The 14,183-nt window shown below is 33.5% G+C and overlaps 1 protein-coding gene across 27 annotated transcripts in view; it reads right to left on the bottom strand.

Moving 5' to 3' along the window:
* Nucleotides 1-14,183, bottom strand: part of PAM (peptidylglycine alpha-amidating monooxygenase) — a 279,291-nt gene that overhangs the window by 61,541 nt on the left and 203,567 nt on the right. For all 27 annotated transcript variants that reach the window (XM_015140495.3, XM_015140497.3, XM_015140500.3 and 24 more), the window contains exons 13-14: nucleotides 9,614-9,798; nucleotides 8,423-8,494 (exon numbers count right to left, since the gene is read on the bottom strand). In XM_015140495.3, coding sequence (XP_014995981.2) covers nucleotides 8,423-8,494; nucleotides 9,614-9,798 — 257 coding nt within the window. The remainder of the gene's footprint in view (nucleotides 1-8,422; nucleotides 8,495-9,613; nucleotides 9,799-14,183) is intronic.

Here is a 14,183-nt window from a genome sequence, read left to right as displayed (position 1 = left end):
AGGTACAATACTAACCTGCACAGCTGGGAGGAAATTGAACGGGGATTTGAAGGAGATGGTCTGACTGACAGTTGCCCTCCAAACTGCTCACTAGACTGGATTCAGGTTCCCCTGTCTTTTCTGTACTGGTCATTAAACTTTTTCCTACACAGTCACCTCAAACTTATCAATCTTACTATACTTGTTTTTCTTTTTAAATTAACCATCTTCTGAGCTCAAGTGCTAGGTTTACTCTTTAACTGGGTTTCTCTTTGTCATATCCTGGTCTATCTTGTCCATATTGTAACACAAGAAACGTGCAAAATGGTCAATACATACATACCATAGCGATTTGCACAAAACTAGCTTAAAAAATGACTAGTTTTTGGCTGGGCACAGTGGCTCATGCCTGTAATCCCAGCACTTTGGGAAGCCGAGACGGGCAGATCACTTTGAGGTCAGGAGTTCGAGACCAGCCTGGCCAACAAGGTGAAACCCCGTCTCGACTGAAAACGCAAAAATTAGCCGGGAGTGGTGGCGGGCACCTGTAATCCCAGCTACTCAGGAGGCTGAGACAGGAGAATTGCTTGAACCTGGGAGCTGGAGGTTGCAGTGAGCTGAGATAGTGCCACAGCACTCCAGCCTGGGCAACAGTGCAAGACTCCATCTCAAAAAAAAAAAAAAAGACTAGTTTTCTTTGATTTGAAAAAATGTACCTTACATGTATGACCAAATTCTTTAAGATGTTCTAAAAATACTTTCTGTATATTTAAATTATCTCTGGGAAGGGAGAAATTACAAGATACAAATGTAGTTTTATATAAAAAAGCCCTTCTCATTTCTTATTTATTGTCATAGTTCCAGAGATTAGTACTTTCCCTATCCTAGCAGATACTCAATAAGCAATTCTTGGATGAATAATAATTTGTTAAAAATGTCAACCCTTGCATTTTCATTAGTAGAGATAAAAATATTTCCTTGATGACTTTAGGCTGCAGTAATTTCCCATTTTTAAATTTTCTTCCCTCAACCTTTGATTCTTATAAAATACCCCAATGATCTAGATCTTTTAAGTAATTCAATTGAGTGAGTTTGGTATATGGAAAACACAAGTATAGTAGCAGCTAATGTGTTGAGAAAAGGAACGCAGCATAGTACATGGGAATCTAATAACACCACCAACGAAACTTAAAGTTCGTAAGTTGTGTGCTTGCACTAACTACTTTGTGGATCAGTGGACATTTTTCTATTATCAGGGACCACTCACTATTCCCTGCTCCCAGCATGGAAATTTCCTTGGTTTACTTTCAGGAATATGGTGAGAAAAACTAAAATAGATGAAATATACATTGAAAAATTGTCCTATGAAGGTTTTTTTTAAAAAAATGCTTTAAGATTACTGGATAGAAAAAAATAAATATCTAATTTTTTGGAAATTGTAAAATCTTAATGTGGCAGGTGCTAATATTTTTTTAAATCATCAAGTACCTCTCAAAACTTTCCAGAATATAAATTCCCATTTCCCACACAAATTACTAGTTCTTCATTACCTTAAAAAACCCAGCTCGTTACTGCTTATTGCTCTGTGATTTCTATAATATAAGGACAGTAAATAGGATGTTCAGCAGCAGTTTAACCACTGACAAAATATGCCAAGTAACCAAGTTAACACGATTAGAGCCATGCAACATAACTGATTAAAGAGAGGGATATAAGGAACGGAAAAATAAAAGCATCTCTTTTTAGAATTTAATATTTTGTTTTATGACTTAGTCTTAACTGATTTTCCCTTTGGGTTAAAGTCAATTTGGTTTATTGATTGTTTACTTACTACTATCCCATAACATTTACTCTCTAGCCTTAGAGAAATAAAACACATGACCATGGTGACCAGCTCAAGGATCACAAAGGAAGTGAACTTTATTATTTCTTTCCCTTATAGGACACATTTGAAAAGCAATCAGAAATCAACTTTTCTTCCTTTGTAAGAAAACGACACAAATATAAAAAAGGAGAAGATAGAAGATTATAGTTTTCATAACTACCATGCACACAGATCTATATTGGAAAGCCTAACTGTGTGATAAATGATCATTCACATCTGCCTATTCTGTTATTAGGAAACCAATTCAAAACAGCATTCAGTCAGCTTCCCAGAGCCTTGGGGGGTATTTAGAATTGTGTTTGATAGATGAGTTCAATAAATAAAGACACGTGAAGTGCTCATAAATCATAAGAAACCAATAAATTCTTAGTAAATAGGAATACAAACAAAAACTGTACCTTCTTTAAAACAGCAAAGTGGCATAAAGAGTGCTTGGAATTAGTTAAGAAGATGTTACTAAAATTATTTGTGTTTTATTGGAGGATCAAAGGAATGCCCTATTTTGAACAAATCAATGAAATATAAATTTTAGCTACCATACCCAGCCTTTGTTTAACTCTTCCCATAAAATGCTTACAACTGTAACTTTAGCAGGCTTTGACAGTAGACTATTGTGTTTTTAACTGGCAACCTTGTTCCCTTGATTCTGCTTATTTGATAAAACATGCCAATGGTAATTCATTTTTGTTAGCATAAAACCACTGTGAAATTACTGTTTCACAGAAGGTGTCTGAAGACCTTTAACTATCTGGGGTCATGGAGTATTTTCCCTCAACAAATTATATTTTTGTCATATTCTCTCTGCCTTGGGAATATAGTAGCTCATGTTGACCTTTGAGTAGAATGATTGATTATATGAGGGCACAAAGACTACAATGAAGAGATTTTGGAGCAAACTGAATAAAACATGTTAAAGGCTGTTTCTACAGCCAAAGAAATGTTGTCCAGAGCATAATACATAATAACAAGGACATACTGTTATTATAGATTTTGACTTTCAATTCTGCCTGGAATTTAAGACAATGAATCTTCCCAATACAACAGACATAAGTTTCAACACTACATCTAAACTTCAAATATTAAAGAAGTGAGACACTCAAATTCAGAACTCTTAAATGTAATTTTGTAGACTTTTGCTTCCATCTAGTAAGCTTCTTAGTTTCAAGCCCATATTCTTTGCTTAAACAATGGTTATAGAAAGTTCAGGATGTTTATAGCTTTGGTATAGTGAACATATATAAGAAATTATAATGCATAAGAAATAAAGAGAACTTACAAAATGTGTGGGTTTTCTAGAAATGCCAACCTTAATATATATGAGGAATATCTGTGTGGGGTGTGTGTGTGTGTGTGTGTGTGTGTGTGTGTGTGTGTGTGTCTGCTTTGAAAGACATCAATGTGAACTTTCTCATTCTATAGTCTCCTAGGATTCATTTCCTCCATGCAAAAGCACTGCCTAATTGAGTCTATTGTATAGTTTATTGTACTTATTACATATATAGGTAATTCTTCACTCACAATGTATTTGAAGGACGGTGACATTTTAGTTTGTTTTAAATATCCATTTGTGTTTTTCTGCCTGTAGGCAGACATAATCAACTCATTCGCAGATAAATTCACTTATATGCAAATGGGTTATTTTCAAATTGATATAGGCAGGAATATGCATGTATTATGCAGCCATTAAAAATCACTCTTGCCAATAATTTTTACAACTGGAGAAAATATTCAAGGTATATTTTTAAAAAGGGACTACGAAATTGTGTATACATTATAATTAAAATAATGTGCATTACATTTATTGCAGCACTATTCACAATAGCAAAGACTTGGAATCAACCCAAATGTCCATCAGTAACAGACTAGATTAAGAAAATGTGGCACATATACACCATGGAATACTATGCAGCCATAAAAAAGGATGAGTTCGTGTCCTTTGTAGGGACATGGATGCAGCTGGAAACCATCATTCTCAGCAAAGTATCACAAGAACAGAAAACCAAACACCGCATGTTCTCACTCATACGTGGGAATTGAACAATGAGAACGCTTGGACACAGGAAGGGGAACATCACACACCAGGGCCTATTGTGGGGAGGGCACAGTGGGGAGGGATAGCATTAGGAGATATACCTAATGTAAATGACGAGTTAGTGGGTAAAGCACACCAACATGGCACATGTATACATATGTAACAAACCTGCACATTGTGCACATGTACACTAGAACTTAAAGTATAATAATAAAAAAAAATTTTTTTAATAAAAAAGGAAACAATAGTTGCTGGAGAGGATGTGGAGAAATAGGAACGCTTTTACACTTTTGGTGGGGAGTGTAAATTAGTTCATCCATTGTGGAAGACAGTGTGGCAATTCCTCAAGGATCTAGAACTAGAAATACAATTTGATCCAGCAATCCCATTACTGGGTATATATCCAAAGGATTATAAATCATGCTGCTATAAAGACACATGCCCACAAATGTTTATTGTGGCACTGTTCACAATAGCAAAGACTTGGAACCAACTCAAATGTCCATCAATGATAGACTGGATTAAGAAAATGTGGCACATATACACCATGGGAAATTATGCAGCCATAAAAAAGGATGAGTTCATGTCCTTTGTGGGGACAGGGATGCAATTGAAAACCATCATTCTCAGCAAACAATCACAAGGACAGAAATCCAAACACTGCATGTTTTCACTCATAGGTGGGAATTGAACGATGAGAACACTTGAACACAGGGTGGGGAACATCACACACCAGAGCCTGACAGGGGGTGGGGGCTGGGGGAGAAGGATAGCATTAGGAGAAATACCTAATGTAAATGACAAGTTGATGGGTGCAGCAAACCAACATGGCACATGTATACCTATGTAACAAACCCGCACGTTGTGCACATGTACCCTAGAACTTAAGGTATACATATATGTATATAAAAAGCAGAGCACAAAAAAAATAAAAAATAAATAGAAATGAAATCAATGAGACTGTCAAAAAAAAATAATGTGTATTACATATGCATATATTTAGTATATAAATATATGCATAATATGTATATATTTAATATATAAATATATGCATAATATGTATTTCACATACCTATATGCACTCATATTTCTGGGGACTATGGATGATTTTTATTGTATGCTTATACTTTACATAATTTCCTTATCTTTTATAATGAATATTTAAAAATCAGTCAAAATAAACATTATATTTAAAGAAATCCCTACAGACTCAATCAAAGCCTCATTAAAATGTTGTTTCCTATTGTTGCATGATCCAGGACAACATGATAAGTAAACTGTCATATAATGATGCTTTTGTGGTGTCACTGTAATTACATCTTTTGAGACAAAATCTGAGGTACACTTGCTTTACACCAGATTGTGTTCTACGGAGAGCAGATGTAGACAAAGATATTGTGAAAGGTTACTGTGTTTGTGGTTAAGCACAGACTGGATTTGCACCACTTAGATGTCAAGACTTCTAGTTAATTTCTAGTTAATTTCTAATCAAGATTAATATTCTGGCAAAACAATATCTATCAATTTTTGAGACATTAATTTCAAAGAAAACATTTATATTTCTCCTGGAGAAACACAGTACTAAATAAACCTGTGTTTTAAAGATCACTGGCTTTCTTTAAAGATCACTAACTTTCTTTGAATTTTTTTCCTCCACGTGAGAAATAACTCCCACTTCCTGTTTATTTGTGGCACGGCTACATTTCTTTCTTTTAGTCTATGGAATATGATTATTTCTATCTCTCCCCTCCTTCTTTTTTTTCTATCTTAGTAAAGGTCATTTCTTCTTTCTAACATAACATTTATTACATATCTTGACATATCTTTCTGCCTGCTTTCCAATGTATTAAGATAGGAAGTAAATATATATATATATTATACCATATATAGTACAATTTAAATAGCATTTATTTTATATATATACACACACACATACATATATATACTATATATATTATTAACCAGGTGGAACTATCTACATCACCTACAGAACTATCTGTACCCACTAAAGGGTATAGAGCTTGTCCTTGAGTACATATCCACTGATGGTTCAAGTCTTTTCTTCCTATTCCACACTGTTCTGTTTTCCATGGGGGTTTGACATCTTCTGTAGGATCAACATAGATGGTGTCTGTTAGCTTGTGACTAGCACAACCACAATAATTTGGGCTTTTGCTTATTGGGGCTAAAAATATATTAAAAGAATTGTACAATCTGAAGAAATACTACACTAATTGTTGTGGCCGGAATACCAAATAAGGTGAAAAGTGAAGTTTGAGGGCTTACTTTAAAAATTAACATACATGGCATAATTTATTTGAATAATTAAAGCACCCTTATTAACTACTTGGTCAAGTTGACTTTCCAAAGAATGCATACAATAGATATTTGTGCAAACAAATATCTCTAAGGAGAATGAAATACTCTTTCAGCAATGAGATTTGCCCTTTGTGTTGTAAGGAGATGGACTGATCTCATTAGTGCATCAAATGAACTATGTATACAAATGTGCATTTAGTGCATTTCTGTATTTCTCTTTTAGTTCTAGGCTGGTGGTCCCCACAGACCAGTAGGATCATACACACTATGCTAGCCATTGGTGAGGCTACTGTCTTTACCTTCATTAGAGATGACATTTTAATGGGCCCACTAATTTCAACATATGAATAACACAGCCTATTTTCTGCAATATGAAAATTGATAATATCAGAATAATGCTTTTTTCCTTCTCAAGTTATATACCTTTAGTTGCAGCATTTTTATTCACAAACAGAAGAAAATAGAAACTGCAAGAAAATAATTTCTTATGTGTGCATAGAATTATTCTCTGGGACCAGTAAGAGTTTGGGTATATTTGTATATTTGAGTATATAGATAATGTTCACCTCTGAATATTTTATATATATATATATATGCTATAAAACACAAAAGGGTGAATGAATGTCAAGGTATGAAATTATTTTAAAGAATCTGGTTTGTAGACGTATATCTCCTAAATCCTACTATTTGGAAAGAACAGATGAAATATAACATTTAATGCCACTTCACTAACAAAACCTCTGGGTTTCTAACCTTTCAGAGGTGCCAGTGTTTCCCTTGATCAACTTGACTAACTTCAGAAGGAAACCATAGTCCAACTGCAGTTTCCATAGAAACATACCATTTTATAAGATGCATCTACTAAATGGTGGTATCTCATTCCATATTGTTTCATTTATGTTGTTATTTGTAAATGTATTCTAAGACAAATAAAATTATTTTAAAGACATACATTTCAAATAGCATATGAAATGTCAAAATAATTCATTGAAAGTCTGAATAAACTTCAGTAGAACTCACAATAAACACTCTGAATACTACTATATTGAGGCTGCTATTACTGGCTTACTTACAAATATATAAACAGGATTGATAAATTTAGCTATTTTAAATTACTCAGCCATTTAGTGCTTTGAGCTAAGCTGTAGTTTTTTGAAGGCCACTTTGTTAGAATGAGATATTATGAAACATCTGCTGTATAATTTACAAACCTTAGGATCATAGTTTACCTTATGCTTCTTTCAGAGTGCATTTTCCCCTTTCTAAAGTCTCAATTGTTTAATTTTGTAAAAACTATTCATACAAGAGTGATATTTTTGAACTAGACCTAATGTAATACATTTTGAAGAATTCCAATAGCAGCTAGCAATGAGAAACAGGAAACTTCTATATGTTGCTAATAGAAAAATCCTTTCTATTTCTTGTATGTTTGTGTTGTCAGTAGAAGTGGGTTTGGATTAACATGAAACTAATGTTTAAAAACATGTATCCTAGGCCAAAAACAACTTGATAGGATAACAAACTCCAATGCCTAACCCAAAGCACTATCTTCCAAACAACTGACAAAAAGCAAGATTCAGGGAAGTAATTTTTTAGTACTAGCACATGCAGTATATGACATACAAGCATCAAACATTACCACTTTCAATAAACAGAACAGGGAAAGAATGATGCTTTTTTAACTCTGCAGATGGTAACTTAACACAAAACTATAGATGTATAAGACAATAATTCCTCCTACCTTGATGAAGGCAGAGAAGAATGACTTATACAGGCAAGATGTGGATTTAATTCTTAGTTTCTTTTTTTCTTGAACCTCAAATCTACTTAATGAACATACCATACAAAATATACAATAATTTAAATGGTTATTAGATTTCAAAAGCAGCTCGCTGATGGTTTTTAATGATTATACTTGCACTTTTACTATATATAAAAATTATAATATTAAATGAAGTAAAACAAAGACAGAAAATGAAACAACACTAAACTATATGAATGAATTTTACTTTCAGAGCTAAAGTGCAATAATTGACCATTTTCTCATGAATTATGCATTGTATAAAAAAAATTGTAGGCATTATGCAATACATAGGGTTTGAGGCAGATACAGAGAGGCATAAAATATCTCAGTAACTTTACAATTTGGTTGCCTACTTGGAAATTGATACTTTTATAGGCCTAGTTATAGAAATAAGCATACATACCCTGGTCTAACACTTCTTCTTCTTCTCGTTTTGGCTGCTGTAGTAAGGGAATCTTATCTTTATATTCTGTTTCTGTAAATGATCAAAGACGCCGAGCATAAATTTGCAGTATGTATCGTATGTATTACATACTTAAAATAGTTTATTGGAAATACTCCATAAACATAAAAATACTATTCAGGGTCTTGTGCTTATTAAAGTATTAAGAATTCATATGATAGAAATGCTCTAATTCATAAACTCCCCACCCCCCCACCCCCCAGCAAAACCTACCAATTACCAGACATCTGACTTAATAACTAGGTCAACTACCCTTTCAATAATATATAAATGATACAGAATTTTCAAAATGCATTGACAAAATGACTCATATTTGTTTTCTTAAATTAAATTTAGTACTGTTTTAAGAAGATTTAAGAACACTTTAAGGCATATTCTCTAAATATAGTAGAATCTTAATAAATGGCCAGAATGCTATGCTAACTTCTCTCATAAAATTTCCACTAGAAAGAAATAAGAAGCTGCTCTCGCATGTTAAGACTGAACTTGCAAAACTCAATCAAAGTCTCAGCATACTTCATGCAACAAAACAGGGAGTAGACTTTGCAATTTTCAGTTAAAGAGTGACAGTCAATATGACCATTTTGCAGATGAACTATATATATATATATGTTAAAGAACAATTCTGAGAATTAGATTAAAAAAAGTCAAGACTAGCAATGCTTCACAAATCAATAATTGTTCTTTGCCTGAAGAAGCCCATTAAATGGATAATTTAAAGTATGGCTGGAGATGATAACTATTTTCCCTGACAAACTGTAGTGATCTTTAGAACATGGTGCATAAATTCATAAATTGTGTAAGTCATTACTGGTTAAGGAAGGAGTTAGATGAGGAAATGAGAAAACATGAATTAAATGAAGAAAGGTCTACATTTATGGGATTGGTCCCAAAACAAATCTGTTTTATCCCTGGCTGAGATTTTCCTCTTTAACTGTTTTGATGGGGACATGTCAGGGAGGGGAGATAGGATATGAAAGAGAAAAATGAGAAAATAAGAAATAGTGTGTACATGTGACTGGTAGATAGAAGAAGGGAATAAAGATGGTTTTAAATATAGTCAAACAAGATACATACAAAAATATAAAATACAAAATTATATATTACTTTATATTAAACATCAATTATTACCTTTGTGATGTTCATGCATCATAACCATATCAGACTTCACGGGAATTGGAATGTTGGCCTCTGGTGGTATGGTTCTGAACGTATCTGGAGCTACATTCTGGGTACAGGTCATGAAAGAAACTGCATGCTTGGCTTCCATGTAATACATAATGTATAAGTTGCACATTTCATCACTAGATGTGCCACTGCAGGCAAAAAAATAGATACAACAAATCAACCATTCACATAAAATGCATGCTTAATGCAAGAAAAATGCAGCCATTAAATCTGCCAGCAACGGATTCAAAGGTAGAAATACTGTGCATTTATTTTATAGCTTTCATTAAAACCCATCACAGTTTTCAACATCAAAAGCACATTGTCAAAGGCATATTTCCACTTAACAATGGAGTGTCAGTTTGCAGGCACACCATGAACACTACTAAATACCACTGATGAAAATGGCATTTTAGTAGATGAGGGATATGGTACTTCCTTTTCTCTCTTGAATCTTTTTATTCTTTAGCCCCCTCCTATTTGCTAAAATTCTAGACTGAAAAAAGTTACTGTTCCCATGGAAAATCTTTATTATTTCCTTAACAATGGTAAAAATCAGTAACCTTCAATAGAATTATCATATATTATTTATTATAAGTCTTTAAAAATGGCTTTTCCCCTTAACACTAAAAGTCCTGGACCTTGTTTTTGGTTAATTGCCTCCTTCCTCATGGCTAGATAAATCTAGAATCATTGTCCACACTAAGACATTCAAAGTGTATCTCTGATGTCTGACTTGGCATCTAGGCTTTTATAGCAGGGTTGAAAAGAATGCCTCAGGAATGACTCAAAATGAAATCAGCACTCATCTTTTTTAAGGGCTGAGATGTGACGGAAGAAATGCTGTACAGTTGAATGACTCAATGTTAAAAATAGATTTTAAAACAGTGGACATTTCCAAGAAAAAAGTTCCCAATGATAGAAAAAAAATCTAATAGTTTACAAAACATGTATTTTGCTTCCTCACCTCACATGGGTTATTATATATTTCATTCTCTTTAGTATTATTAGGAAGGAACTATTTAAGTACACCTTCACAAGACTTTTATATAGCAAAGTTGTTTGGGCAAAGGAACACTTCCATTTTAGTATTAGTATTGACAATTTTTAGCAAGACTACACTAATGAAAAAAGGTATGAGGTAGGTTATTTGCCGTACAGAAATGTATCAGTGTTTATTTTTCCAGCAATGTCATGCGGCACTCACTTTCTCTCCATAGCAACAGTATGACATCAGCAAGGGAAGGAAAAAAATAAAAATATTTTACAAAGGGATTTGATTTTTCTAAGCTTTGAAAATGTAGAGCCCTTGAGAGACCACAGGAATAAGCCTCTGCCATTGGAAGCTCTGTTTATGCTTTAGAAATCATTTGGCTTCTCACTCTCTGAATCTGATACCTGTCAGTGTAACTGCTTCTCCCGTGAAATATAAGCAAATAGTGAAGTGCAAACCCAAACAAACATCTGTTTACTGTACGTCTTCATAGTGTCAAAACACCATTCCTAAGAATTACATTTTAACAGCCTTGGAGTTGGTCAGTATGTGCTATAAAAGGAATGGCTGTTGCAAAAATAATAAACCGGAGCCTCCCGCCATATTATCCTTCTCTTTCCTGATTAAAAAAAAGGAGGTATGTGTAGATCAACTGAGCAAAAAGGAAAAAGGAATTTAAGATGTGGCTCTAGCTTTAAAAACCTTTAATCATCTTGCAGAGAGGAAAAGCAAAATAATCATTTAAGCATCTCAAATTAATGAAAGGAAAAACATTTTAAATTCATATAATAATTCATGAAACTTGCAACTCATCAATGGATGGGTCCTTCCGCATTTTCTCTTTTTGGGAATGTCAATACCCACGTTTTCACTGGAGAAGGTATACCCACCCACAACAGCATATGTAAGACAACCAGTATCCTCGTTTTTTTCCTTACTAAAAACCTACACAGAATGAAGTAACTATCCCTGCTGGTCTAAATATTGTTGGTCCCTTGGGCCAGTGTGTTCTCTGTTGCATAAATGGAAATTGTTTGTTCTGTGAGCTATTATATGTTTTTATAAAATAGTTAGGGAATTCTAGAAATTTTTTTACTCATCCTAATTTTCTTCTGGAGTAATATTTCCACAATTACTACCACAAAACTTTGGTCCCTGAAATGCTTACAGATGAGTTGAGAAAAAATTACCATATGACCGGCCGGGCACGGTGGCTCATGCCTGTAATCCCAGCACTTTGGGAGGCCGAGGTGGGTGGATCATGAGGTCAGGAGTTCAAGACAAGCCTGGCCAAGATGGTGAAACCTCGTCTCTACTGAAAAAGCAAAAATTAGCTGGGTGCAGTGGCAGGCGCCTGTAATCCCAGCTACTCAGAAGGCTGAGGCAGGAGAATTGCTTGAACCTGGGCGGCAGAGGTTGGAGTGAGCCGAGATTGTGCGCCACTGCGCTCCAGCCTGGGTGACAGACTGAGACTCCGTCTTAAAAAAAAAAAAAAAAAAAGCAAACAAACAAACAAACAAACAAAAAACTTACCATATGACCAAATGAAAATGTTGGTCTATACAAGTTAAACAATGTTGCACTGCCTGATCCTTTAATACACAATGTGCTCATGACTGTATGGAGGGGTAGAGGGGTGGATACAGTAAGTTCTATTCCCTAAAGGAATCTGACCAGGCTCCTTTATGTTGCTGTGTGTTCCAGGGCATAATTTAAGAAAAGTTGTACTGTAAGATTTGCTCTTACATAGGTAGAAACAAAATGCTAGTATTGTTAAAGAATGACCAATCAAAAGGATTTCTTCAAAAGAGTAGTGTGCATGTAATAAAGCTATATAAAGCTATTCAAATGAATATACATATATATGCATACAGATGTGTAGCTAGAAATGTTTCATAACATGTCTTATCTGTATATAGACAGGTAAATAGCTATGTATGTTCTATCTGTATCCTTCCATCTGTCCATCCATTCAGATAAACACATAGTTTAAGCTTTCAGAAAAATCCATTAGAGATTTAAGAAGCAACTAATATCGCAAAGTTTCAAAATAACTAATATAAAATATCTTGTTAATATATATTTCCTCAAAGATAATTTTGGTGCTTTTAAATGTGTTACATGTATATTTGGAAGGATTTGTTTTTAATATACATTTGAAAAGAAATTGTACTAAAAGTAAAAATTTCATTTCAAACAAGTGAAAGGTAATTATCTGAGAACAAGGAATTAAACTGTGCATTGTGGGCTCAGAGTAAGTCAGGACAATAAGTTACTCTTACTAAATTAAATTCGTTGTTATCACCGAAAAGCAGTAAGTAACAATTAAAAAACAAAAGAAAATTGTAGATAGTCATTATGGAGAAGAATATGAAATTAAAAGGTGGCATAAGTTTAGAATAATTTTATACTAATATTGGAGACAAAGGCAGCAATTACTATATTAGAAATAGTGTGTACCAAGGTACAAGGTTACATGTTTGAAAAACACATGTACTTAAGTATAGCAAATAAAGGAAAATGAGTAACTTTCTAAATAATGTAACTCTTTGTCCTCTACAACGTATGATTACACCTTATTATTTTAAATAGTATATTTGAGAAAATAAAAAATAAAAATATAAGCGAATGTTCCAAGTTATTTCCTCAAAAATGAATTATCTTACCCTGTACTGAATTAACTTTTGAGAAAAATTATGCATATATGTGTAAAAGTATACATATATGTATGTGTGTACACCTATGCACATATATATATATACACACAATATACTAATTCAATTACACATATATTATGTGTTAATTTGACACACATATAAATGTGTACACCTTTACACACATGATTTTCTGAGACTTACTAAGCAGCTCACCAATACAGTTCATTTGGGGCACCAATTCTATGACTCAAAATTGAATTTGATCAAATAATTTAGGAATCTTTGCTATCACAAGGAAAATTTCATTAAAAGAGCTGAACAAAAAGAGTCATACTTTATTCCTTTACATCTATAATTAGATTTGTAGTCAAGGTAACTCTGAGCTCCTATGTGACAGAGAAACTATCATATGCTAAAAATGTTAGGAGTCAAATCATCCTTAGTATCAGCATCACAGTTTCCTTAATTTATTTTACAATCATTCACCTTTCATTCAAAAACAAAAAATCTCATTTTAAGACAAATTGCTTTCTGTATTCCTAAGGGAGTATTTTGACACATGTACCCTTAATTTCCACCGAGATCAACATATGCAATTCAACTCTGCTAATCTCAGTGATTTATTAACATGAGAAAGTAGGAAGGGAGATTATGTACACTGAATGGCCCTTTAAACATTCCCCAATGCCAGTGTGATTACTTAAAATGATGACTGCTGGCATTACTTATATTCCAAAATTACAGTAGTGCATTTATTTCATCTTCTTGCATAATAAAGTGCTTATGTGATAACTTCCTGTTTTATACTGACATATTTAATATAAATAGCTTTAGGTCTGACACAATGTGTGAACCTGAAAATTGAGGGATTGCATTGGGAATT

The sequence above is a fragment of the Macaca mulatta genome, chromosome 6 (genome assembly GCF_049350105.2).
Source record: "Macaca mulatta isolate MMU2019108-1 chromosome 6, T2T-MMU8v2.0, whole genome shotgun sequence".
NCBI classification, from domain to species: Eukaryota; Metazoa; Chordata; class Mammalia; order Primates; family Cercopithecidae; genus Macaca; species Macaca mulatta.
The sequence above is the reverse complement of the archived record's forward strand: the minus strand, read 5'-3'. Positions and strand labels throughout refer to the sequence as shown.